We start from the raw sequence: 27,903 nt of genomic DNA on the forward strand, positions 1-27,903 counted from the left end.
TGTTTTTATGTTAATTCAATGTTAAATAAGTGATTTAGGTTGAGTTGAAGAAATGTTGATTTAATGACCATCTTGATCAATTTTTCATCATCGAAATAACAGTATTTCAGGGTACAAAACTGACGGAAAAAAAAAAAAAAAAACAGGTTGCGTTTTCTGCCACACTGTTATATCCTAATATATTGACAGGGTATGAACATACCCATTAGACATTGTTTATAGACAGATTGAAATGTCTACTTAAAATAATGGAAAATATATTTTTGTTTATTAAATTCGTATATATTCAACGAGAGATACTGCACATTCTTTTCCTTCTGAGCTTACTAGGCCTAGGCGCAGCGGAGCCTATTCCTACAGTAATTCCTGGAATTTAACCCAGAAGAACAACGCGATGCGGCTTGATTCAGCAAAATATTCATTTAATGTTATATAATCAACAATATATAGTTAATATATAATCAGACTAAAGTATTAAGGGTGCCCACACATTAAAAATTTTTTTTAAAGCATAATATTTGTTTTTATCCACGAACAAAATAGGAAAAAGCTTACTCTCAAACATTATTATCCCTCCTATTGGATGAGTGCCTGTTTAACTTACTGTTAGTGTCTAACTTACTGTAAGGTTTGCTGAATTTCAGAAACATATATGTAGCCTACATAGGGTGATAAAATTGTATTGTATTAACATATGATTAAGGAAAAAAGTAAAAAAGTTTATATAAACTAAACATTTAAAGGCAAAGAACGATGAAAAAACTGCAGTGCACAACAGAACCATATTAATATAACAGATTTTACAAACAAACTAAACTACATATGCCTTTCCAAAACCTGAGCCTTAAGGTCCTTATGCAGGTAGCAGCCACGTACATAACGAACTACTGTTGTCTCAAAAATGCAAGAACTCTTTGTAGTACAGGGATTCCAAGTGAGCCTCTTTCCCCGCTAAGAGGGTCACATTGTTCGACAAGTTGCTGGAAGTGATTGTGCTCCAGTTGAAAATCTGTATTTGGCACGTGAACTCTTTCATGCCATTGAAAGAGAGACTGTGTCCGTGTTGCAGCTTGTGCTGACTGACTTGGACCTGCAGTTGAGGCAGGTAAGCTAGCTTGTCTAAAAATGTCCTGAATTGCTGTCAGTGATGAGTTCTGCAAATTCAGGCAGCCTCGAACAAAAATTTGACGGGTGTTTTCTGTCTCTCTGTTCTAAGTCCGTGATTGTTCCACTGGGCAGCAAACATTTGCAGGTCTCTGTTGAGTCGCGGGATATAAACAAAATGCAAAGCCCAGATGTGTATTTCATTGTCTACACTGATGATGTTTTGTTCCTCAAGAAACGAAAACAGCTCATAGTACGTATTTGATATTCCTCTCCAAAGGTCACCCCAAAGTCTCTCCACACGTTGATTGTGAGTGCTTCGTCCTCTTAAAGCACTGCCCCGTTCAAGTCCTCTGTATACCTCCATAAATGCACATACAAAGTTGTTCTCACCACCGTAGTCACATCTGACACGCGATGGAACGCCATACCTTTCAACAGCCTCCATGAACAGTTTCATGACTGTTGTACTTCGGTTGTTGGTTGATGCCTGCAGCATTGTGATCATGCGGCTGAATCCATCAATCCCACCATGAATTACGATTCTCCATCTGAAACAAGTATTAATGCAGTTATAAAATAGACACAGGCATAATGCAATACAACTGTGTCAGCATTAAAGGGTTGGTGCAGCCAAAAATGTAAACGTTCTTTAAAATATCTTAATCTATGTTTAGCAAAATAAAAAAAACTCATACAGGGGTGCGTTTCCCGTACAACGATGTAACTCACTGGTTAACATCAATAGTATATGCACCGTTGTGAAAACGAACAAGCTAGTCACGACTGTTTCCCGAACAAGGTCGCATCTGGGCACTTCAAAACGACACTTTAAAGGGCGCACACATACTTACGTCATACTCTGGGGTTCCCTTTATGCACATGCAAACTATTCATGGCACCTTAGAGGACAATTAATTATTTGTAACGGTGTTTATTTTAGTTTTTCCACCGCCTGCCATCAAATGCAACCCATTATTAAGGCAAAGCTGCCTAGTGGACGCATTGCTAATATTATATTTTCCACTCAATTCTGTCTTAAGATACCTTGTTTTACCATTTTAACGTAAACTTTTCTCATTAAAACGACATATTTATCTAGTTAAATGGATAACTTTTTGGTATCCCTGACGTAGACATTGTTCATTAGGATTTTGGACAAGCAACATACAAAGGACTCTAATAAGAAGCTTGTACAGTATTCTAATAGGAAATTCTATCATATTTTGGAATTATTCCTATAGGATTTTGATAGGAATAGTGTTAGGATTCTTCAAAATTCTTGAAGGATGCTTTGAAATAAAACAGGACCCCATTATAATCCTGTCCAAATTATACAGGATATTTGACTTGTCCTGTCCAGAATCTGATAGATATTATAATTTGAATCCTGTAGAGTGTAGAGGATTCCTTTACGAATTTTTGACAAGGGAATAATGAAATTGTTAAAAGTAGGCTTGTAATAATATGTCATTGAAAGTACAGAATTTTCTAATTAAAACAACACAATTTATCTGGTAATAACGACGTGTCATAATAACGATATGTTATTTTTTTTTTCTTCCAGAAGACATTTACATTATGTGAGCAAGCTAAGTTGGCACGAGTATTTGCACGCTGCGGGAGTTACTGCAGGAGGGATAATATAAATTTTGTTATATTATTGTGACAGTACATAAACTAAAGCAGACATTTATAATATTTCCACAATGCAAAGGACCGCGCCGGCGCCGCCGACTCTAAAAGTAGTGTTGCGCTTTATATGAGATATATTTTTGCAAGAAATATATGCCACAGCGAAACAGTAAGAACATAAATAATTTCTGACTAATTTTAGACTGGGGTATGGAGTTAGAATTGTTGCATGATTCCAAATAAATACATTATGATCCACAAATAAATGTAAAGCGATTGACAAAAACCAAGCATATTCACAAATAAATAGAATGAGATACAGAAATAAATCTTAGAGTTACACAAACATGAATTATATTCACAAGTAAAAAAAATTAGAATTGCAAATAAAAAACATACTCAAAAACATTTTGTGAATCGCATACTGTGCATTTGTAGATCGCTGCGCATATTTGTGGATTGCTCTCTGTCAGGGGCGGAGTGGGGCACTAAAATCCACCAGGGATGCGTTTCCCATACAACGACGTAACTCGCTGATTAACTTCCATAGTACGATGCATTGTTGTGGAAACGAACTTGCTAGTTAAAGCTGTAGTCTACGATGTCGAGAAAGCCTGAATTTTTAAAAAACTCATCCTGCCCCTCCACACGCACACCCCTCCCCTCTGTGCTACCTGATCCCTCCCACCGAGAAACGACCTGAACAACGTTCACTCAGTCAAGCAGGAGTAAACATGGAACAGAGATGTACCATGTGCGATGTCTTTGAATCCCGTCTTCATTGGAGTAGATGAAACTGGTCCTCTCTCATAGCTGAAAGAAGTGAACACACAAAGCCTTGAAGTAATGAACACTTACAATTATGACTGATTGACGTCATTTACTTTCACAACATTGCTTAGTCGCTTCAATCTAATGACCTCGCTAATGACACATCATATGTAAAGTTAACATTCGACACTTGAACGGAGTTGCTTCATCAACAATGCAATGTCACCATTGTCCTAACAAAATAGCTCAGAGGCACACGTTTGAGTTCACGCACACGCAAGATTAGCAACACATGCAATGTTCTATCGGCTCGAACAGAAAACCGCTAACGTTAGGCCTACTGAAATAGTCAAACACTTCAAGAAATATACTTTGACCCGTGATAGGCGATGCTGAACGGCTAACATTCCAATGCCGACCGGTAGCATGATCATGTTGTCAGACTGATAAAAAGCTATTTATGTAATACACCACACCATAAAAAGTATAAATAAATGCTTACCTGCTCAACAAAAAGTCAGCCATGTCAGCGTCAGTTTTAAGTCCAAGGTTTCTCTGAAGCTTCCTCCAACGGGCAATGGTGGACCCTATATTGATTCGACTTTGAGTCCGGCGTTCTTCACATTTTTTTTTAATCTCTGCTCTTTCCTCAATTGACTTTCTCTTTCTTCCAACCTTGACTGTTGGGGCGAGCAGGGGCCGCTTGCTGCTGTCTGTTTGTTGGTTTTTCTCCATTGCTGAGTTGATGCTGCCTAATTTCGCGCGAAATTTCATGTCGCAGGAGGGGGCGGAGTCAGGGTGGGGTGCGGTGGGTGGAGACGTGAGTGGAGCAGGGGATTGGATGAGAGCAGTTAACCAATGTAAGCTGTCCGGCCGGACATTGGTCAATTTCTCTGCGGGTACACCCAATAGAGTGAATGGATTTTTTTCATTCTTTTTTCTCTTCATATTATTAGGATTGTACTGTAGAACCATAACCAGCATCTAAACAAGGTTATTAATAATGAACAATCTTTGAAATTGAGCAATTCCAGCGTTATGGACGTGACATTCAAGGTCAAAACCTGAAATATAAATTCTCATAAATTTTATTCTTTACCAATCCATTAAACAATCTTTTTATATTTTTCGAAACCCCTTAAAAAAAAGAGTCCAGACATCAGAAAACGTTCACTCTAAAACCCTGTTTTATATTTTAAATGAGAGAAGTACACATGCGTTACGGACGTGACAAAAAAAGACACGAGTTTCTGGGAGAAAACATATTTTGTAAAATTTCTGCGATTTACAGTGCACAAACCAGAAGTAACAATATCTGCCAAATTGTTAAAATAAAAGAGTTGGTTAGTTGGTTTTCACTGTTATGTTTCAGAGGAAAAATCGGCGTTACGGACGTGACATCTCTCCGTTACGGACGTGACCGTTCTGAAAGCGGAATTTATCCGACTATGAAAATGTGTATAAAATGCTTTAAAAACTTGAACAGAGACGTCTAATAGTAAGTAATAAACATTCGTTTAAGCCATTATTTAACTAATTATTGTATACAAAAAGGAGACATTTAAAAAAATTTTAAAAAAGAAAGAAAGAAAGAAACGCTTTGTATTATAAATTTACATTAAATCAGTTTAGAACTGATTTTAAGTTGTTTCATTATTTAAAAAAAAAATGCAAGTGATTGCGCAGTCGCCTCCCTGTCATATGCATATTAATATTCTGTGCAAACACTTGAATATGGGCCAAAAACGTACATTTGCGTATGTTAACACTGGAGGTGCCAAGACGGCGAATATAAGACGACAGTAGGGATGAGCGAGTACAGCATTATCTGTATCTGTATCTGTTAAACATATGAATTATCTGTATCTGTACTCGGAGTGGGCGGGGCCTAACCCGGAAGTGGGTGGGATTTAACCTGGAAGTTGGTCATGTTGTCTTGAAATGGGCGGGGCTTTAACCGGTATGTTATTTTAAGCATGCAATTGATATGGGTTGATCAGAAATTGTTATATTTATTGCTGATTAGAAAACTATTTACATGACAGCATCAGCATTGAGATTCAGATCAGTGGTTTTGATCATGATAACAAACGAACTATATACAGAACAAGTTTTGCAACAATGAATACAACACATGCGGTTGCAATTATGAAGTAAAATGTAATGAACAAGAGTTTTCATTTCAACATAACTTTCTTTTTTTAACCTTGAGCAGTGTGATTTTTTTATTTATTTATTTGGTTCTTTTTTTCCCCCACACCAGGTATGTGTGTGTGTGTTTGTGTGTGTGTGTGTGTGTGTGTGTGTGTGTGTGTGTGTGTGTGTGTGTGTGTGTGTAACTAATTAATTTGTAATACCACTACTTCCTTTTTTTATTTTTTTATCTATTTATGAAATACAAAAAAAAAGTGTCGGACACTCAGTGCGTGAAGTAAAAAATAAAACTGGTCAGAGCCAGTTGACGGTTTAAAAAAGATAAAAAAAATCTCCGACAGGCAGAGACGCGAGTCGCTTTTACCAAGCACCACATCTGAACAAACCCCACGTTTACCAAAACTCTACTGGTTAAGTAAGTACTACAAACAAACCAAATTAAAAAACAAACCTGAAGCTGAAGAAACCCTAAACGTTAACGGAAAAAAACCCGCAAACCTGAGTGACTGAGGGAGAGAACGAGAGAGAGCGCGCTGTTCTCTTCTCTTCTCAGTGTTCTGTGTGTGTGTGTGTGTGTGTGTGTGTGTGTGTGTGTGTGTGTGTGTGTACCTTGTTTTTGTGACATATCAGGACACAAATTGGTGTAATAACATGGGTATGACATAGGTATTACAAGGAGAGGGTGACTTATGAGGACATTGCCCATGTCCCCACTTTTCAAAAGGCTTATAAATCATACAGAATACGTTTTTTTGAGAATGTAAAGATATGCACAGTCTCCTGTGAGGGCTAGGTTTAGGTGTAGGGAAGGTGTAGGGTGATAGCAAATATCGCTTGTACAGTATAAAAACCATTACGTCTATGGAATGTCCCCACAATTCACAAAAACAAACATGTGTGTGTGTGTGTGTGTGTGAGCAAAGCGGGACACAGCAACACAATAAGGGGCCGTTCACATGTCGCGCCTAAAAACGCGTGGAAAAAGCTAGGTGCGTCGCTTTCTTCCTTATCAACAAAACGCTCGGCGCTTGCGCTCCGGAAGCGTCTGCCGTTTCTAAGCAACCATCAGCTGCGCTTTAGCTCCAAGCTTCGGTGCGCTTGCTGCATTCTGAAAAGTTGAGATGTTTTTATCTACTGCGGTAAAGCCAGCCGCGGTTCAGAAAAACACGGTCAAGCCAGCCGCGATTGACTTTAAAAGTGCGCGCATATTACAGTCATTACGGTAGTTTCAGAAACAGCCCAGAGAGAACGCGCTTGCAGAGCGCTTTTCATTTAGACGCCCAGGACTGAGAAATAATACTACAAAATACTCGTGAATTTTTACTTACTTATTTATTTGCATTTCTGCTTTAATATCCGTGTTATTTATTGGTGTCTTTGATGGTTCTTTTCTGATATGGGACAGTATTAGACTTTAAAGGGGTATATTGACCCCATTTCTAATAAGTAGAAAAAAAACAATGATCAGTTCTTATTCAGGACGTCCCATACTATATGCACACCTCATATGAAACCATTTTACTGTAGCATTTTTGAGATATGGGTCATTATTACACGTTAGAGGGGTTTATTGACCCCATTTCTAATAAGTAGAAAAAAACAATGATCAGTTCTTATTCAGGACGTCCCATACTATATGCACACCTCATATGAAACCATTTTACTGTAGCATTTTTGAGATATGGGTCATTATTACACTTTAGAGGGGTGTATTGACCCCATTTCTAATAAGTAGAAAAAAACAATGATCAGTTCTTATTCAGGACGTCCCATACTATATGCACACCTCATATGAAACCATTTTACTGTAGCATTTTTGAGATATGGGTCATTATTACAATTTAGAGGGGTATAAAAAACCCATTTCTAATAAGTAGAAAAAAACAATGATCAGTTCTCATTCAGGACGTCCCATACTATATGCACACCTCATATGAAACCATTTTACTGTAGCATTGTTGAGATATGGGACATTATTACACTTTAGAGGGGTTTATTGACCCCATTTCTAATAAGTAGAAAAAAACAATGATCAGTTCTCATTCAGGACGTCCCATACTATATGCACACCTCATATGAAACCATTTTACTGTAGCATTTTTGAGATATGGGACATTATAACACTTTAGAGGGGTATAAAAAACCCATTTCTAATAAGTAGAAAAAAACAATGATCAGTTCTCATTCAGGACGTCCCATACTATATGCACACCTCATATGAAACAATTTTACTGTAGCATTTTTGAGATATGGGTCATTATTACACTTTAGAGGGGTTTATTGACCCCATTTCTAATAAGTAGAAAAAAACAATGATCAGTTCTCATTCAGGACGTCCCATACTATATGCACACCTCATATGAAACCATTTTACTGTAGCATTTTTGAGATATGGGACATTATAACACTTTAGAGGGGTATAAAAAACCCATTTCTAATAAGTAGAAAAAAACAATGATCAGTTCTCATTCAGGACGTCCCATACTATATGCACACCTCATATGAAACCATTTTACTGTAGCATTTTTGAGATATGGGTCATTATTACACTTTAGAGGGGTGTATTGACCCCATTTCTAATAAGTAGAAAAAAACAATGATCAGTTCTTATTCAGGACGTCCCATATTATATGCACACCTCATATGAAACCATTTTACTGTAGCATTGTTGAGATATGGGTCATTATTACACTTTAGAGGGGTGTATTGACCCCATTTCTAATAAGTAGAAAAAAACAATGATCAGTTCTCATTCAGGACGTCCCATATTATATGCACACCTCATATGAAACCATTTTACTGTAGCATTTTTGAGATATGGGTCATTATTACACTTCAGAGGGGTATAAAAAACCCATTTCTAATAAGTAGAAAAAAACAATGATCAGTTCTCATTCAGGACGTCCCATACTATATGCACACCTCATATGAAACCATTTTACTGTAGCATTTTTGAGATATGGGACATTATAACACTTTAGAGGGGTATAAAAATACAATTTCTAATAAGTAGAAAAAAACAATGATCAGTCCTTATTCAGGACGTCCCATATTACATGCACACCTCATATGAAACCATTTTACTGTAGCATTTTTGAGATATGGGTCATTATTACACTTTAGAGGGGTGTATTGACCCCATTTCTAATAAGTAGAAAAAAACAATGATCAGTTCTTATTCAGGACGTCCCATACTATATGCACACCTCATATGAAACCATTTTACTGTAGCATTTTTGAGATATGGGACATTATAACACTTTAGAGGGGTATAAAAAACCCATTTCTAATAAGTAGAAAAAAACAATGATCAGTTCTTATTCAGGACGTCCCATACTATATGCACACCTCATATGAAACCATTTTACTGTAGCATTTTTGAGATATGGGTCATTATTACAATTTAGAGGGGTATAAAAAACCCATTTCTAATAAGTAGAAAAAAAACAATGATCAGTTCTCATTCAGGACGTCCCATACTATATGCACACCTCATATGAAACCATTTTAGTGTAGCATTTTTGAGATATGGGTCATTATTACACTTTAGAGGGGTGTATTGACCCCATTTCTAATAAGTAGAAAAAAACAATGATCAGTTCTTATTCAGGACGTCCCATATTACATGCACACCTCATATGAAACCATTTTACTGTAGCATTTTTGAGATATGGGTCATTATTACAATTTAGAGGGGTATAAAAAACCCATTTCTAATAAGTAGAAAAAAACAATGATCAGTTCTCATTCAGGACGTCCCATACTATATGCACACCTCATATGAAACCATTTTACTGTAGCATTTTTGAGATATGGGTCATTATTACACTTTAGAGGGGTGTATTGACCCCATTTCTAATAAGTAGAAAAAAACAATGATCAGTTCTTATTCAGAACGTCCCATATTATATGCACACCTCATATGAAACCATTTTACTGTAGCATTTTTGAAATATGGGTCATTATTACACTTTAGAGGGGTATAAAAAACCCATTTCTAATAAGTAGAAAAAAACAATGATCAGTTCTCATTCAGGACGTCCCATATTATATGCACACCTCATATGAAACCATTTTACTGTAGCATTTTTGAGATATGGGTCATTATTACACTTTAGAGGGGTATAAAAAACCCATTTCTAATAAGTAGAAAAAATCAATGATCAGTTCTTATTCAGGACGTCCCATATTACATGCACACCTCATATGAAACCATTTTACTGTAGCATTTTTGAGATATGGGTCATTATTACACTTTAGAGGGGTGTATTGACCCCATTTCTAATAAGTAGAAAAAAACAATGATCAGTTCTTATTCAGGACGTCCCATACTATATGCACACCTCATATGAAACCATTTTACTGTAGCATTTTTGAGATATGGGACATTATAACACTTTAGAGGGGTATAAAAAAACCATTTCTAATAAGTAGAAAAAAACAATGATCAGTTCTTATTCAGGACGTCCCATATTACATGCACACCTCATATGAAACCATTTTACTGTATAATTTTTGAGATATGGGTCATTATTACACTTTAGAGGGGTATAAAAAACCCATTTCTAATAAGTAGAAAAAAACAATGATCAGTTCTCATTCAGGACGTCCCATACTATATGCACACCTCATATGAAACCATTTTACTGTAGCATTGTTGAGATATGGGACATTATTACACTTTAGAGGGGTTTATTGACCCCATTTCTAATAAGTAGAAAAAAACAATGATCAGTTCTTATTCAGGACGTCCCATATTACATGCACACCTCATATGAAACCATTTTACTGTAGCATTTTTGAGATATGGGTCATTATTACACTTTAGAGGGGTGTATTGACCCCATTTCTAATAAGTAGAAAAAAACAATGATCAGTTCTTATTCAGGACGTCCCATACTATATGCACACCTCATATGAAACCATTTTACTGTAGCATTTTTGAGATATGAATCATTGTAACAATTTAGAGGGGTATAAAAAACCCATTTATAATAAGTAGAAAAAAACAATGATCAGTTCTTATTCAGGACGTCCCATACTATATGCACACCTCATATGAAACCATTTTACTGTAGCATTTTTGAGATATGAATCATTGTAACAATTTAGAGGGGTATAAAAAACCCATTTATAATAAGTAGAAAAAAACAATGATCAGTTCTCATTCAGGACGTCCCATACTATATGCACACCTCATATGAAACCATTTTACTGTAGCATTTTTGAGATATGGGTCATTATTACACTTTAGAGGGGTATAAAAAACCCATTTCTAATAAGTAGAAAAAAACAATGATCAGTTCTTATTCAGGACGTCCCATATTATATGCACACCTCATATGAAACCATTTTACTGTAGCATTTTTGAGATATGGGTCATTATTACACTTTAGAGGGGTTTATTGACCCCATTTCTAATAAGTAGAAAAAAACAATGATCAGTTCTTATTCAGGACGTCCCATATTATATGCACACCTCATATGAAACCATTTTACTGTAGCATTTTTGAGATATGGGTCATTATTACACTTTAGAGGGGTGTATTGACCCCATTTCTAATAAGTAGAAAAAAACAATGATCAGTTCTCATTCAGGACGTCCCATATTATATGCACACCTCATATGAAACCATTTTACTGTAGCATTTTTGAGATATGGGTCATTATTACACTTTAGAGGGGTGTATTGACCCCATTTCTAATAAGTAGAAAAAAACAATGATCAGTTCTCATTCAGGACGTCCCATATTATATGCACACCTCATATGAAACCATTTTACTGTAGCATTTTTGAGATATGGGTCATTATTACACTTTAGAGGGGTTTATTGACCCCATTTCTAATAAGTAGAAAAAAACAATGATCAGTTCTCATTCAGGACGTCCCATATTATATGCACACCTCATATGAAACCATTTTACTGTAGCATTTTTGAGATATGGGTCATTATTACACTTTAGAGGGGTATAAAAAACCCATTTCTAATAAGTAGAAAAAAACAATGATCAGTTCTTATTCAGGACGTCCCATACTATATGCACACCTCATATGAAACCATTTTACTGAACCTTTTTGGAGATATGGGACATTAATACATTTTAACAGGGTATGTAGACTCCATTTCTAATAAGTAGAAAAAAACGTCTCAGGTCCCTGAAGGGAACGAGACGCTGCGTCGAAATGCTTTGGGAACGCCTCCAGCGTGACCACGCTCTGAATCATGTGTGCAATCAGTCCAATGGAATCGTGGGATGTCACCGGCGTGATGATGTCACCGACCAGGAAGCTTAAAAGCAAGTGCGGATAGAACAGCATCAGCTTCTGGAAGTAGCAAGCGCTGCAGAATATGCCGGAAGTATAGCCTTGAGACGCAGCGTCTCATTCCCTTCAGGGAACTAGGGTTACATACGTAACCTGAGACGTTCCCTTCCAGGTAACTTCGAGCTGCGTCGAAACGCTTTGGGAACGAGAATGCCCACGCCGCCATACTGGAGAAGTGTCCCTGCCAATTAGGGCGAGAGAACGAAGGAGCCAGGAGAGGCTCGGAGATCTAGGCCATAGAACCTAGCGAATATTAGGCCTCAACCTCAGCGCACCGCGGAGGAAATGTGTAACCAGGGGTTTTCTGCCCACTGAGGAGCCACCAAGAGCGGCGTGGTAAGCAGAAATGGCTGCCACGTAGACCTTCAAGGTGGAGTGGGTCAACCAGGTGGAGAGACGGCCCTGTAAGAACTCCAGTACTGTACCAACTGGGCAGTTAACTGGGTCAAACTGGCGGTCTCCGCACCATGAAGTGAAGAGTCTCCAGTTCAGGGCATACAGTTTCCTCATGGAGGGAGCTCTGGACTGGAGGATGGTCTCAACAACCTCAGTTGGGAGACCGGAAGCTACAAGTTGTGCCCCCTCAGGGTCCAAACCCATAGTTTCCATAGCTCCGGGCGGGGGTGAATGATGTCGCCTCCCGCCTGTGAGAGGAGATCCGTCCTGACAGGAATCCCCCAGAGGGAGCCGTCTAGGAGGAAAATCAGGTCTGAGAACCAAACTCGACCCGGCCAGCACGGGGCAACTAAAAGAAGTCGAACCCCGTCCCGGCGCACTCTCGCCAGAACTCCCGGGACAGAGCGATCGGGGAAAAAGCGTACAGATGTAGCCTCGGCCATGTCTGTACCATGGCATCCAGCCCCAAGAGAGCTGGATGACTCAGAGAGAACCAGAGGGGACATTGCGCATTCTTGTGAGTTGCGAAGAGGTCCACCTGAGCCTGGCCAAAGATTCTCCAGATCTGCTTCACCACTAAGGGGTGAAGCATCCATTCACCGGGCCTCGGCTCCTGCCTCGAAAGGACGTCTGCTCCCACATTGAGATGCCCAGGGATGTGAACTGCTCTCAGCGAGAGGAGTTTCCCCGGGGACCACACAAGTATCTGGTGCGACCGCTTGTACAAGGGGCGCAAAAGCAGACCTCCTTGGTGGTTGATGTAAGAGACCACCGCTGTGTTGTCAGTGTGCACCAACACATGGTGATCTCTTAGGTCTGGGAGAAAGTGTAACAGAGCCTGAAACACGGCCAACATCTCCAGGCAATTGATGTGCGAAGTGAGATGATGGCCCCTCCACAGACCACGGGCCGAGCGGCCACTCATGACCGCTCCCCAGCCAGTGAGGGATGCATCCATCGCAAACGTGACACGGCGGCAAGGAGCTCCCAACACCGGGCCCTGATTCAGAAACCAAGGTTTCCTCCACATGTCTAAGGCACGAAAGCATAGCCATGTGACCTTGATCATGCAAAGCCGGTTTCCCCTCGGGGAGAACCCCTTGGTTTTGAGCCACCACTGAAGGGGTCTCATGTACAGCAGGCCAAAAGGAATTATGTTAGACGCAGCTGCCATCAGACCCAGCAGTTTCTGGAACCGCTTTACAGTGAGTGACCGGCCTTCTATGACTTTCGCGACTTCTGTGAGGATTGACTCGACACGAGCAGGAGAAAAACGTGCCTGCATCGTGGAGGAATCCCACACCACGCCTAGATAAGTGGTTCTCTGTAATGGAGAAATCACACTCTTCTTGGCGTTTAGTCTTAACCCCAGCACTTTCATGTGTGACAGAACAACATCTCAATGTTGAACCGCCATCTGATCGGACTGGGCCAAAATCAGCCAGTCGTCGATGTAGTTGAGTATGCAGATGCCCTGGAGTCTCAGAGGACCCAGAGCTGCATCCACACACTTCGTGAAAGTGCGGGGTGAGAGTGCAAGGCCGAAAGGAAGAACCCGATATTGGTATGCTTCACCCCTGAAAGCAAACCTCAAGAACTTCCTGTGTTCGGAAAGGATGGATTTGTGAAAATATTCGTCCTTCAGATCTATTGTCACAAACCAGTCCTCGGACCTGATTTGAGACACAACCTGCTTGACCGTAAGCATACTGAACTTGAGGCGCATGACTGTACGGTTCAGCAAGCGTAGATCTAAGATTGGCCTGAGGCCCCCATCCTTCTTGGGAACAATGAAGTACCGGCTGTAGAACTCGGCATCTCGCTCGAGAGGAGGGACCACCTCGATGGCCTACTTCCTCAGGAGGGTGTTTACTTCTTGTTCCTTAACCAGAGCCTGCTCGTGACCCACAAGTGTGGGAAAAACTTAGCTGAAGCGCGTAGGAGGGGCACCGAACTGAATAGGGTAGCCCTTTTCTACAGTCTGCAGGACCCAATGAGAGACATTCGGCAGAAGTTTCCACGCTGCCAGAAAGTCTACTAAGGGAATCAGCCTCTCGAGGCTGACCTCTGGTGTTAGAGGAACAGTTAACTCGGGGTCCTGAAGCAGCAGACCGGCAGGAACACACCCAGTTAGCAGATGTCGGGCGGTGACTGAGAGGTATGCTCGCTGGGGACCGCTGCGGCCTGAAGCACCAGAGGTGGCAGGGTTGGCAAAGCGATCCCCTGGGGACACTGAGGAGATATGGGCACCATATTATGAGGTGTTAACCGCTCTTCCCCAGAGGGGACTGTCCCCATCGGCCCTCCATAATGGTCAGGGCTTTTTGGCCGAACTCTTCTTAGCCTGCAAGACCACCCTCAGGTCAGTCTTGGGCTTAGAAGAGCCCGGCCTAGAGCGTCGACGTGGCCCTCAGTCCTTACCACTGGGGGGAGCATGAGAGGCGACGCTCTGCTTTTGGGCCTTCCTGTATGAGGAGCTAGATTGCGGTGAGGGCTGCTGAACATCAGCAGCCCCCTGAGCTGGAGCAAGGCGAGGGAGGAACCGCTGAAACGCCGCTGCTTGTCGTCGCGCCTCCTGGTGTCTGTCGACGATTGTATCGACAGCGCCAATGAACAGACCCGAAGGCACGAGCGGGGCGTCCATGTGGAAGACCCTGTCCTTTTCTTTGATGCTGGACAGGGTCAGCCACAGGTGCCTCTCCGCAGCCACCACAGCTACCATAGACCTGCCGATGGCACGGGCGGTCTCATTGGTGGCGCGGAGAGACAAATCAGCGGTTCTACGGAGCTCGGCGATGTCATCAGGCCATGCCCCCTCGCCTTCAATTAGCTCCTTGAGCAGGTCGGCTTGGTAAGCCTGCAACACACCCATAGTGTGGAGGCACGCACCAGCCTGATCTGCTGCCGCATACCCCTTGCCCAACAGAGCCAACGTGGTCTTAAGCGGTCTGGAGGGCAAGGTCAGAGTCTTCAAAGACGATGCCGCACCGGGGGACAGATAGCTCGCAAGCATCTGTTCCACCCGGGGCATCGCTTTATATGCGAGCTCTGAAAACCCGCCACGTTGGTGTAATGAGCGGCAGACAGGCTGAAGAGACGCACAGAGAAAGGTTTTCCCCATGACCTCGACACCTCTGTGTGGAGGTCAGGGAAAAACGGAAGACTCGGGCATGGAGGTGGTGGCCGAGACCGCAGAAAGCGCTCATCCAATTTGCTTCTCTGCAGTTCGGCCTGTCTCTCGGCCGGCCACTCCAGATTTAGAGTAGCCACGGCGCGAGTGACCACCTCCAGCAGCTCCTCATACTGGGGAGAATGAGGGGGTGAGTCCTCATCGACGCCCTCCACATCCACCTCCTCGGAGGTGGATAGAAGGAGCACCGCGTCCTATCTCCGGGGGTAAGAATCCGCTGAGCGGGCTTCCGATCCCAGAGAGCGGGCAGCGGATCTGGCTGGTGAGGCAGAAGATAGGGACTCGCCCGTCTCCATACCCTCTGCCAGATCCAATTGCGATCCCCACGAGTGCAAAGAGAGCCTTACGGGAGCGGAGCAAACACAAAGGCATGCGCTCACAATGCGGGCAACCAGCCCCCTCGAGGGCTGATGCCGCATGCTCCACTCCCATGCAGACAACACACAAGCTGTGTGTATCCTCACCTGTGATGAAACGAGAGCAAGGAGGGACACACCGCTTGTAATGTTGCTGCTTATTTTCACCCTTCTGAGACATTTTGACAGACAGACAAACAATCACTCTCAAAAAGAAAGTTGTGCAAACTGGCACGAAAAATGGAGAGTGACATGCACACAGAGCGTTTGCTGAAAACAGAAAGCTGACGCTGTTCTATCCGGACGTGCTTTTAAGCTTCCTGGTCGGTGACGTCAAGACCAGAGAGGGCAGTCCAAATAGTAACCAATAAACAAGGCAAAGAAACAAGGCAAACAAAACAAAACCATGGCAAAACTATGACAAGAAACCAAGTTGTGAAAATAACAAAAACAAGGCAAGGAAATCTGAAAAATGTTGAGTAGATTCCACACAGCAGAACAATGCTTTGCACTCTCTGTTTGGTAATGGCTTCGTTTTATGGCCACCAAACAGGAAGTAACCAACGAGGCAGCAGAGGGAGCAGCAACAATCAGTTCATGGGTGAGGGCTCCCTCTGCTGCCTTTTGGCATTACAATATCCCAAAAAATATAACGGTCTATGGCAGCAATGGTGGCAGCGGAGAGGCACCTGTGGTTGACCCTATCTGACATGAAAGAGAACGACAGGGTATCTTCCTACAGGATGCCCCGCTTGTGCCTTCTGGCCTGTTTGGCTATGCAGTCGATTATGTCATCAGCAGGTACCAGGAGGCACGAAAGCAAGCGGTGGCTTTTCATTGGTATCTTCCTCACCGCATCATAGCTGTGGCTGCTGGGCATGAACAGCCCCTCCCGTGTACCAGCTCCTCTTACCACGAAGCACAAACAGTAATCGTCGCTATTTGGGCCCCTCCACAGCGGGATAGAAACCAGCGGCGCTCTTAGCCGGGGGCTTCTAATGTGAGGCCTGACCTGACGGTCATGCTTCAGTCAAGGAAGTCCACAGCTAAGCGGTCCTGACTATTTCTCAGGACAACTGAGGGCAGCCCCTATTGGGGACTAGTGGATAGCACTGCATTCCATGGTGTCCATCTTCCCCCAATGCCCTCAGGTGATCAGTCTGCTACCCCTGCCAGGGCTACAGGGCACGGTGGTCTCCTGTGAGTCAAAAACTTTTTCCACCTGCTTGCATATTGGAGCCAAGGGGCTCGCCATCCCTATGGGGGTCCCTAGAGCAGTTAGTTCAGAAATATCCTGCCGGTCAGTGGTTACAGGATACCAAGCTAGCAGTTCAGGCAACATCAGAGGCCAGCCTCGAGAGGCTGGTTCCCTTAGTAGACTATTTAGCAGCTTGGAAACTACTGCCAACCGTGTCTGTGTGGGTTCTGCATACTGTAGAGAAATAAAATTAGATCCAATTAGGCGATCCACCACCACCTTTCCACGGGGTCTTTCCCACCAAGAAAAGTGTGCTATCTCCATTACAGAGGACCACTTATCTAGGTGAGGTGTGGGATTTGACCATGATGCAGACACATCTGTCACCTGCTCGAATCGAGTCGATCCTCACTGCAGTCACGAGAGTCAGAGAAGGTCAGTCACTTGTTGTAAAAGAGTTTAAAAAACTATTGGGTCTGATGGCAGCTGCGTCCAATGTGATACCTTTTGGCCTGCTGCACATGAGGCCCCTACAGTGGTGGCTCAAGACCAAGGGGTTCTCCTCTAGGGGAAACCTGCTTCCAATGATCAAGGTCACGCAGGGATGCCTACGTGCTTTAGACATGTGGAGGAAACCTTGGTTCTTGTCTCAGGGCCCGGTGCTGGGAGCTCCTTGTCGCCGTGTGACACTAGAGACAGATGCGTCCCTCACCGATTGGTGAACGGTCATGAGTGGCTGGTCAGCCTGTGGTCTGTGAAGTGGTTGCCATCTCGCATGGCCTATCAATTGTCTAGAGATGCTGGCCATGTTTCAATCAGTGAGACACTTCGTCCCGGACCTAAGAGATTGCCATGTGTTGGTGCGCACTGACAACACAGCAGTGGTCTACTACATCAACCACCAGAGAGGTCTAAGTTCGCGCCCCTTGAACAAGCTGGCGCAGCAGATACTTGTGTGGTCCCTGGACAAACTCGTTTTAGCTGAAAGCAATACACATTCCTGGGCATCTCAATTTGGGAGCAGACATCCTGTTGAGGCAGGGGCTGAGGCACGGGGAATGGATGCTTCACCCTAAGGTGGTGAAGCAAATTTGGAGAGTGTTTTTTGACCAAGCTCAGGTGAACCTCTTTGGAACTCGGGAGACATCGCAATGTCCCCTCTGGTACTCTGGTACACAGGAGTTCTGGAGAGAGTTTGCCCAGATGGGGAACATCTACTCCTAGTAGCCCCGTACTGGCCCGGGCCAAGTTTGATTCTCTGACCTGATTTCCCTTCTCGGCGGCTCTCCATGGGAGATTCCTGTCAGGAGGGATCTCCTCTAACAGATGGGGGCACCATTCTCCACCCCCGCCCGGAGCTGTAAAAAATGTGGGAAGACTCATAGTATGTGGTCTCTCAACTTGGGCTGTTGAGACCATCCTCCAGTCCAGAGCTCCCTGAGAAAAGTGTACACCCTGAGGTGGAGTCTCTTCTCTTCATGGTGTGCAGACCCCAAGTTAGGCCCACTACAGTCAGTACAGTTGTACAGTGGACTTCATGCAGGCTCATTTTGTTCACAGGGATATCCCACTCCACTTTGAAGCTGCTCGTGGCGGCAATCCTGGCCTACCACACCCCTCTTGGTGGCTTCTAAGTGGGCAAAAATCCCCTGGTTACACACTTTCTCAGTGGTGTGCTGAGGCTGAGGTCTCCTTAGCCTTGTCTTACCTAAAGAGAGTGGGGGACCTGCAGGCCCTTTCCGTGGCCCCTTCCTATCTTGACATTGCGCATGTTCTTTACCCTAGAGCAGGATATGTACCCAAAGTCTCTACCTCTACACCACAGCCCGTCATGCTTCAGGCATTCTGTCCTCCTCCCTTTACAGATCCAGACCAGCAGAAGCTTAATGTGCCCAGTCCGAGCACTGGACACCTATGTCCACAGAGCTGCCCTTGGGCGTAGGTCGGACCAGTGGCTAGTATGTTACGGTAAACCCAAGAGAGAGTTTGCCGGCTTCCAAACAAACTCTGAGCAGATGGATTATAGATGCTGTTTATGAGTCCTCTGGTCTCCCCTTACCTTTGGGGGTCAAGGCTCACTCTACTTGCGCTATGGCTGCTTACAAAACTGCTCTTTCGGGTGTCCCAATTCAGGACATCTGCAACGCAGCGAGATGGTCCACGCCCCTCACCTTCATCAGGTTCTATGACCTAGACCTCCATGCCACTCCTGGCGCATTTATTCTCTTGTCCTAGCTAATCCTAGGCAGGGATTTGGAATTCTGGAGACATGTGCATCTCGTTCCCCATATCGTTTTTGGATGGAGACTATGCATCTCGAACAATACTTCCTGCATCCCTGCTAGCGCTCGTGTCAGTCTCCGAAAATATCGCTGTTTTTCTCTCGCACATGCTTTTATTGCTTCCTGACTGCTTTCGTCACCAGCCTATGATGTCAAGCCCTTCTATTGAACAGTTTACAGGTATATCAGAGCGTGGTCGTTCCCCATAGACTTTTTACCCCTCTAAAGTGTAATAATGTCCCGTATCTCAAACACGCTGCAGTAAAATACTTTCATATTTGGTTTGTATAGTATGGGACGTCCTGAATAAGAACTGATCATTGTTTTTTTCTACTTATTAGAAATGGGGTCAATACACCCCTCTAAAGTGTAATAATGACCCATATCTCAAAAATGCTACAGTAAAATGGTTTCATATAAGGTATGCATATATTATGGGACGTCCTGAATAAGAACTGATCATTGTTTTTTTCTACTTATTAGAAATGGGGTCAATACACCCCTCTAAAGTGTAATAATGACCCATATCTCAAAAATGCTACAGTAAAATGGTTTCATATGAGGTGTGCATATAGTATGGGACGTCCTGAATGAGAACTGATCATTGTTTTTTTCTACTTATTAGAAATGGGTTTTTTATACCCCTCTAAATTGTAATAATGACCCATATCTCAAAAATGCTACAGTAAAATGGTTTCATATGAGGTGTGCATATAGTATGGGACGTCCTGAATGAGAACTGATCATTGTTTTTTTCTACTTATTAGAAATGGGTTTTTTATACCCCTCTAAAGTGTAATAATGACCCATATCTCAAAAATGCTACAGTAAAATGGTTTCATATGAGGTGTGCATATAATATGGGACGTCCTGAATGAGAACTGATCATTGTTTTTTTCTACTTATTAGAAATGGGGTCAATACACCCCTCTAAAGTGTAATAATGACCCATATCTCAACAATGCTACAGTAAAATGGTTTCATATGAGGTGTGCATATAATATGGGACGTCCTGAATAAGAACTGATCATTGTTTTTTTCTACTTATTAGAAATGGGGTCAATACACCCCTCTAAAGTGTAATAATGACCCATATCTCAAAAATGCTACAGTAAACTGGTTTCATATGAGGTGTGCATATAATATGGGACGTTCTGAATAAGAACTGATCATTGTTTTTTTCTACTTATTAGAAATGGGGTCAATACACCCCTCTAAAGTGTAATAATGACCCATATGTCAAAAATGCTACAGTAAAATGGTTTCATATGAGGTGTGCATATAGTATGGGACGTCCTGAATGAGAACTGATCATTGTTTTTTTCTACTTATTAGAAATGGGTTTTTTATACCCCTCTAAATTGTAATAATGACCCATATCTCCAAAATGCTACAGTAAAATGGTTTCATATGAGGTGTGCATATAGTATGGGACGTCCTGAATAAGAACTGATCATTGTTTTTTTCTACTTATTAGAAATGGGGTCAATACACCCCTCTAAAGTGTAATAATGACCCATATCTCAAAAATGCTACAGTAAAATGGTTTCATATGAGGTGTGCATGTAATATGGGACGTCCTGAATAAGAACTGATCATTGTTTTTTTCTACTTATTAGAAATGGGTTTTTTATACCCCTCTAAAGTGTTATAATGTCCCATATCTCAAAAATGCTACAGTAAAATGGTTTCATATGAGGTGTGCATATAGTATGGGACGTCCTGAATGAGAACTGATCATTGTTTTTTTCTACTTATTAGAAATGGGTTTTTTATACCCCTCTAAAGTGTAATAATGACCCATATCTCAACAATGCTACAGTAAAATGGTTTCATATGAGGTGTGCATATAGTATGGGACGTCCTGAATAAGAACTGATCATTGTTTTTTTCTACTTATTAGAAATGGGGTCAATAAACCCCTCTAACGTGTAATAATGACCCATATCTCAAAAATGCTACAGTAAAATGGTTTCATATGAGGTGTGCATATAGTATGGGACGTCCTGAATAAGAACTGATCATTGTTTTTTTCTACTTATTAGAAATGGGGTCAATATACCCCTTTAAAGTCTAATACTGTCCCATATCAGAAAAGAACCATCAAAGACACCAATAAATAACACGGATATTAAAGCAGAAATGCAAATAAATAAGTAAGTAAAAATTCACGAGTATTTTGTAGTATTATTTCTCAGTCCTGGGCGTCTAAATGAAAAGCGCTCTGCAAGCGCGTTCTCTCTGGGCTGTTTCTGAAACTACCGTAATGACTGTAATATGCGCGCACTTTTAAAGTCAATCGCGGCTGGCTTGACCGTGTTTTTCTGAACCGCGGCTGGCTTTACCGCAGTTTTTATCTCGATGCGGCGCGGACGCGCCTGCAAAAAACGAGCGCGTCGCTTCCATTATGCGCGCAAGCCGCGCGTCTACCTTTAAAATAACGAATTTGAGCGCGCAAAAGACGCTACATCACATGTGAACAGCCCCTAAATCTGTATGTGTGTAGGGGAGGGGCGCTGTGATTAGTCTATCACGGAACGCAGACACAGTAAACTACCCAATGAGAATTTTTATTCAATCCGAGCACAGATATTGACTCGTATTACTCGTATGATACTCGTACTCGGCAAAAGTGCTTTATCCGTGCCGGATACTCGTTTCAGCCGAGTATCCGGCTCAACTCTAGACGACAGGCGGCGAATGTTTGCTTGTGAATGCACTAGGCATGGGCCGGTATAAGATTCTGTCGGTATGATAACCTTGGATAAAAAATATCACGGTTTCACGGTATCACGGTATTGTAATTACTGCTCTACAATGTTATATTTAAATGTCTTTTTTTTAACTGATCATAGTATATTTTATTTCAGGAAACATATAGAACATTTTGTAACATGGAACATCAGGCAAAATAATTAAAATAAATAATTGAATCTTCTTAATAAAATTTAATTTCAGTCACTTGTGTGAGCCTAAGCCTGCAGCTCAACAATAATAAACAAAATAAAATTTTCAAAAACAAATCCTTTTCCAAAAATATGACCATCAGTGACAGTTCCAAAAATAAACAAATACTGAAAGACAGGTGAGAGCCAGCGAGTTTTTTTTTTAGTGCCGTGATTTTGAAAAGATGTTAAACCGTGACTTTTTCAAACCGCGGTAAACCTTGAAACTGGTTATCATTCCATGCTTAGTATAGATAGCCTATATGCACAGGCGGACATAACCTTTTTTTTTTTTAAATGTCATATAATGTTCATTATCAACATCATATAATTTAAAACTTTTGTGTGTTGCAAATAACTTGCCGCTATCTGCGCTGCATTCTTGCTGAGTACAATATTTTGCGTGTTGAGCAAGCATGCTATTGAAATATGCAATATGATTTGTGGTGCATTCTAGGCATGGGATGATAACCGGTTTCAAGGTTTACCGCGGTTTGAAAAAGTCACGGTTTCAAAACCGCAAACAAAAAAAGTTATACCGTTCCTACAATATGTGCATTTTCTGTGTCGTCAAAGTGAAAGCGCAGGACTCTACTAGGTTGTGCATGTGTGTACCTGCAGCGAAAACAATGCAGCCCCTCCCCCAGCGGTTAGTGCTGCAGGCGCGTGTCTGTGATTGTGTACGTGATCCGCAGTCAGTGAGACTCAGCAGTAATATAAGTTCAGGATGGCCGAAGGAGGTGAATCCCCACAACACAGAGTGGGGAATAGCAGACTTTATGTACTAACTTTACATTTCTGTGATTGAACATTAGTACAACAATTAAGTTAAAGTGAAATCACGTCTTTGCTTTTAAGCCTTCTGCCACGTTAAAGGTCACGCAGTGTGTAGGTTTTTGCAGCATCTAGCGGCGAAATTGTGAATTGCAACAGTCCACCTCTCACCCCTCCCTTTACAGAACTACGGATGCAGATAGAGGATTAAAATCTAGCCGTTTTTGACAGCAACGAATAGTGAGATTTCTTTTAAAATGTAATTTAAGGAATTATTTATTGATCATTCAATAAAACTATATTATTAAAAATATTACTGTTACTTGTTCATCATTGTGTCAGTGTTTTTTTTTCCCACAAGCTGATAATTCTAAGTTAATGAAAACATAATGGTTCATTAAAGTCTTTATGCACCCCTGAAAACATAGTTATTGCACCTGTGTCTAGAGATCATCTTAAATATTACACAGTGCATCTTTAACATCTTTTCAAAATCACGGCATTAAAAAAAACTTGCTGGCTCTCACCTGTCTTTGAGTATGTGTTTATTTTTGGAACTGTCACTGATGGTCATATTTTTGGAAAAGGATTTGTTTTTGAAAATTTTATTTTGTTTATTATTGTTGAGCTGCAGGATTAGGCTCACACAAGTGACTGAAATTAAATTTAATTAAGAAGATTCAATTATTTATTTTAATTATTTTGCCTGATGTTCCATGTCACAAAATGTTCTATATGTTTCCTGAAATAAAATATACTATGATCAGTTAAAAAAAATATATGTTGTTTTTTACCCAGACATTTAAATATAACATTGTAGAGCAGTAATTACAATACCGTGATACTGTGAAACCGTGATATTTTTATCCAAGGTTATCATACCGTCAGAATCTTATACCGGCCCATGCCTAATCTATACGCGGACAAATGCAAATGCAAATGTTTTGGCTATCTCCGCGAAGTTCTCACTGAGAATGTGATTTTTTTTTAATGTTTTTGGAATTAATTTGTTTCTAAAATGCTATAGGCTATGGTAAGCCTAAAACTAGTCATAGCAGATCAGTCATCAGCAACGAAGTAAACATACGCGCCGTTATGAAGCGTCGTAGACTACAATAGATGCACAAACGAGCAGCATTTCTGCCGAAGGGAGAAAAGTTGGCCATTCACAAAGAATAAAATATAAATTTTAATTCAGTTTTTGTTTATCTGTTTAAGCACAGGGGCGTCACTAGACACTTCTGTCACTAGACACAAATCTGCTGTGCCCCAGTAAAATCTCAAATTTGAGTTTTAATATACTTTTATAATCCCGAAATTATGACATTAAACTATAGCCTATACAACAATGAATTAACGCTTCTAAAAGCAATGCCATTTATAAGACTATGCACTCAGATATCCATGCCCGCACACGTCAGTGTATTTAATTGCAATGTACACGTCGTGCAGCCTTTCACGCAGAAGTAGCCTACATAAAGAGTAATGGGGGACCTGTGCCCCAGTAGCTTTAGGTCTAGCAACTCCCCTGCACATGACGTTTGCCACAAAGCGCAGGCAAAAGAAGCAATGATTGACAAAATAAGACGTTGTAATTATTTATCAATACTAATTAAACTTTACTTTCTTTAGATGTATTTGATATTTTACATATTTTTGATGTATATGAGGCAGATGCACCCCTATTTTAAGTTATCTCTTTTTTTATTATTATTATTTTAAGTTGTTTCATTATCAGAAAAAAAAATTATATATCAGAAAAAAAGTGATCACGCGGGCAACTCCCTGTCATGAATGCGCATTAGTTTTCCGCACAAACACTTGAATATCAATAATAGCATATTTAAGGTTTACGCTAGAGTGTGGGATCCGCATTAAAATAAATCTTCACAAAGTCTACATCCGAGAGAAATGCCGTTATAACCAGCAAATTGAAAGATATATTTGACGTTTCAAAATTATCTAATAGGTCGATGCCGCTCCAAATCGTGGATCATTATTGCTGTTGATCAAGATTACGCTGATGTCGCAGTCATAAACTTGTTTTAATAAATAGCCGAACCGTGTTTTTTACGAATACTTATTTCAAACAAATACCTTAATAAATATTTGTATTCAGGAACAAGAAAAACTTTCTATCAAAAAAAGCTGCGTTTCCTCAGCAGACCGCAGTCAGTGTATGCCCGCATGAGTGAGTGAGTGACATTCAGGAGTCGGGGGTGGGGGTAAAAGAGGTGACTGATGGCGCTATTCGCGCGTAGTTGAACGCTTGAACATTTGAGTTTACTCGCGTCATTCGCGCGTGACATTTTCTTCACAACAGACGCGAATTTGCGTCAAGGGAGGGGCTTCTGCCACTCGTCAGCGGGAAAGTAGTTGTAAAATAGGTGAATGAGCTCAATTTGCCAGCTTTAGCTTGCTTGTAGTCTCAATATGTATGTATATGTAGGTCAAATTGAGTAAAGAGCGTTTTTTAAAACTAACCAGATTGTCCGACCTCTTCACTCACTTTATTCCTAGCAAGATCCCTTTTATTCCTGTTTCTACAAAAGTCCAAAGATGTATCGTACAGCTCCGAGGAACCACAGACAGCAACGGTGATTTTGTCCGCCATTGTTGTTTCGGATTTCTGCCTCCGTCACTACTAGAGCAAGCTCCTGATTGGTTACCGCGGCGCGGAATTCCGCCGAAGTTCAGATTTTTGAACTCGCGCGAATGGCGTGGCAATCGCTTGAAACGCTCAATGCGCGCCGCGCCATTCGCGCGTTTCGCGCCGCAGGATGGCTATTCGCGTCTTTGCATTGACTTAACATGTAAATCACTCGCGCTTGCCGCTTCATTCGCGTCCGGTGTGAACGCACCTTGACACAGGCTGCTCCACACAGCAACAGAGAAGACTCGGCTGGGTGAAAAAATACTTCACTGCGTCACTATTTTTGATGAATATATTTCTGTACCTTAACTGGGTTTATAACTTTTTATAACTTTGGGAAGCAGAGTTTGATCGGGAGATTATTCTATTAGAGGCCGTTCAAATGCGCGCTAAAGTTCGTCGTTATTTCAAATGTAGACACGCGCGGTATGCGCGCTCATAATTAAAGCAACGCTCACACGGTGCTACGCGCTCGTTTTCTCCAGGCGCGTCCGCGCCGCATCGAGATAAATAGTCTTTGGATAAATACATCTCAACTTTTCAGAATGCCACATGCGCACGCAGGTCATGTGTCAAGAACCAACAAATCAGCTTCACCCTTTCCCTTATACCATTGAAAAAACAGCCATGTTGGAGGAACAGCTGATCATATCTGTACATGAATAACCATTTTTAAAGACATTTAATAGCAGAGCTAATGCAAGCGATTTTTAATGCTGGAAATCCATTTATGCTTTGCTGAAACTTCCGAGTCGTCATTGAGTGATCAGGTCATGGTTGCTTAGCAACGGCAGACACCACGAGAAAGAAGTTCTTTCAGAAGAAGAACATTTTTATTTTTATTTGAATTCTGTCTGTTCAGCATCCTCCAACAAGGACAGGTGGTGGTGGGGTTCATAATGTTCATAATGGTATTTTATTAGTTGGTTTAACCAATGATGAGGTAATGGCTGTCATGTTATTTTTTTTTTTTAATGACGTTCCTTGTTACATATTCAAAAACATCAACCAATATTGCATATCCATAATTATTATAATGGATATAATTGAAGAATACTTACACTATAACGTAAATTAAAAGTTTAGCGCACAAAAAAAACAGGATTTTTACACCTATTTTGAATTTTACTCGAATACAAATACAAATACTTTTCCCCCCTCAACAAATACAAATACAGATACAAATACCGACTGCTTTGCACACCCCTAATATATATATATATATATATATATATATATATATATATATATTAGTACTAATATTTATAAAATGGGAAACTAGCCTAATCTTATTCGTAGTCTAGCATTTTGCATCTGCATAAAAGTAAATTATTTTTGACATGCAATGATACAAAATAAAACCAAACAAGATTTGTAATGAAGAAAAGAATATTTAGACAAATATGAGTGCTGTAACCCCACAGCACATCTCTTGCGCAATCCGCAGCCTGCACGCGCAGAACACGCAAAATCTTACTTTCTGCATGAATGCGTCGCAGATGGCTACACAAATTATTTGAAATACATAATGTTTAAATAAGTTAATACTAAGAATGAAAATTATATTTCATTTCAAATAGTTTTGAGACATTTCAAGGTTTGCTTTTGCACAAAATAAATAATTCTTACTTTTGCATAATTAGCCCAAAGTGCTAGAAATAAATGGTTTTAATATTAGAAGTGAATATTGGGTTTAATGTTACAGAAATATTATATATATATATTGTTTAGGCTAATTCCATATTATTGTTAAAATCTTAATGTATGATGTCACTTGAAGGCAGTGTTAGTATTTGTCATGTGATCTCAACACTTCTGTCGAATGTCTCAATATTTCTACACCTGTGTGACATTATTCATATTCATTTCAGCTTTAAGAATGAAAACCAACCTGTTTGTTCCTCAGTATCTTCATGTTTGACTCTGAATGCTTCAATCTTCATGTCTTCATTCTCCTCCTTAATAAACACCATCTTTGTTTGTTCCTCAGTATCTTCATGTTTGACTCTGAATGTTTCTTCAATCTTCATGTCTTCACTCTCCTCTTTAATAAACGCCATCTTTATAATAGAGTCATGTAGATCTCAGTTGCTCCACAACTTTCTCTCTGTTTGAACACT

The 27,903-nt window shown here is 41.1% G+C and overlaps 1 protein-coding gene across 1 annotated transcript; it reads right to left on the minus strand.

The window, feature by feature from the left end:
• Window positions 1-500: 500 nt before the first annotated feature.
• On the minus strand, window positions 501-27,903 carry LOC141313330 (uncharacterized). The gene is made up of 4 exons (XM_073832647.1): window positions 27,675-27,903; window positions 4,013-4,403; window positions 3,491-3,552; window positions 501-1,655 (listed from the first exon to the last, which is right to left on the minus strand). The coding sequence occupies exons 1-4, from the start codon at window positions 27,841-27,843 to the stop codon at window positions 1,642-1,644; spliced, it is 636 nt and encodes a 211-aa protein (XP_073688748.1). The 5' UTR covers window positions 27,844-27,903; the 3' UTR covers window positions 501-1,641.

This window comes from Garra rufa, unplaced genomic scaffold (assembly GCF_049309525.1).
Source record: "Garra rufa unplaced genomic scaffold, GarRuf1.0 hap1_unplaced_007, whole genome shotgun sequence".
Taxonomy (NCBI): domain Eukaryota; kingdom Metazoa; phylum Chordata; class Actinopteri; order Cypriniformes; family Cyprinidae; genus Garra; species Garra rufa.

What these genes read in the sequence shown, in the direction of transcription:
- LOC141313330 (XM_073832647.1), bottom strand. Translation starts at nt 27,843, where the DNA reads ATGGCGTTTATTAAAGAGGAGAGTGAAGACATGAAGATTGAAGAAACA. An exon ending in AGATACTGAGGAACAAACAG is followed by an intron (nt 4,404 to 27,674) that starts GTTGGTTTTCAT and finishes GTGTACCCGCAG; the next exon opens with AGAAATTGACCAATGTCCGG. An exon ending in GCTGACTTTTTGTTGAGCAG is followed by an intron (nt 3,553 to 4,012) that starts GTAAGCATTTAT and finishes CACTTCTTTCAG; the next exon opens with CTATGAGAGAGGACCAGTTT.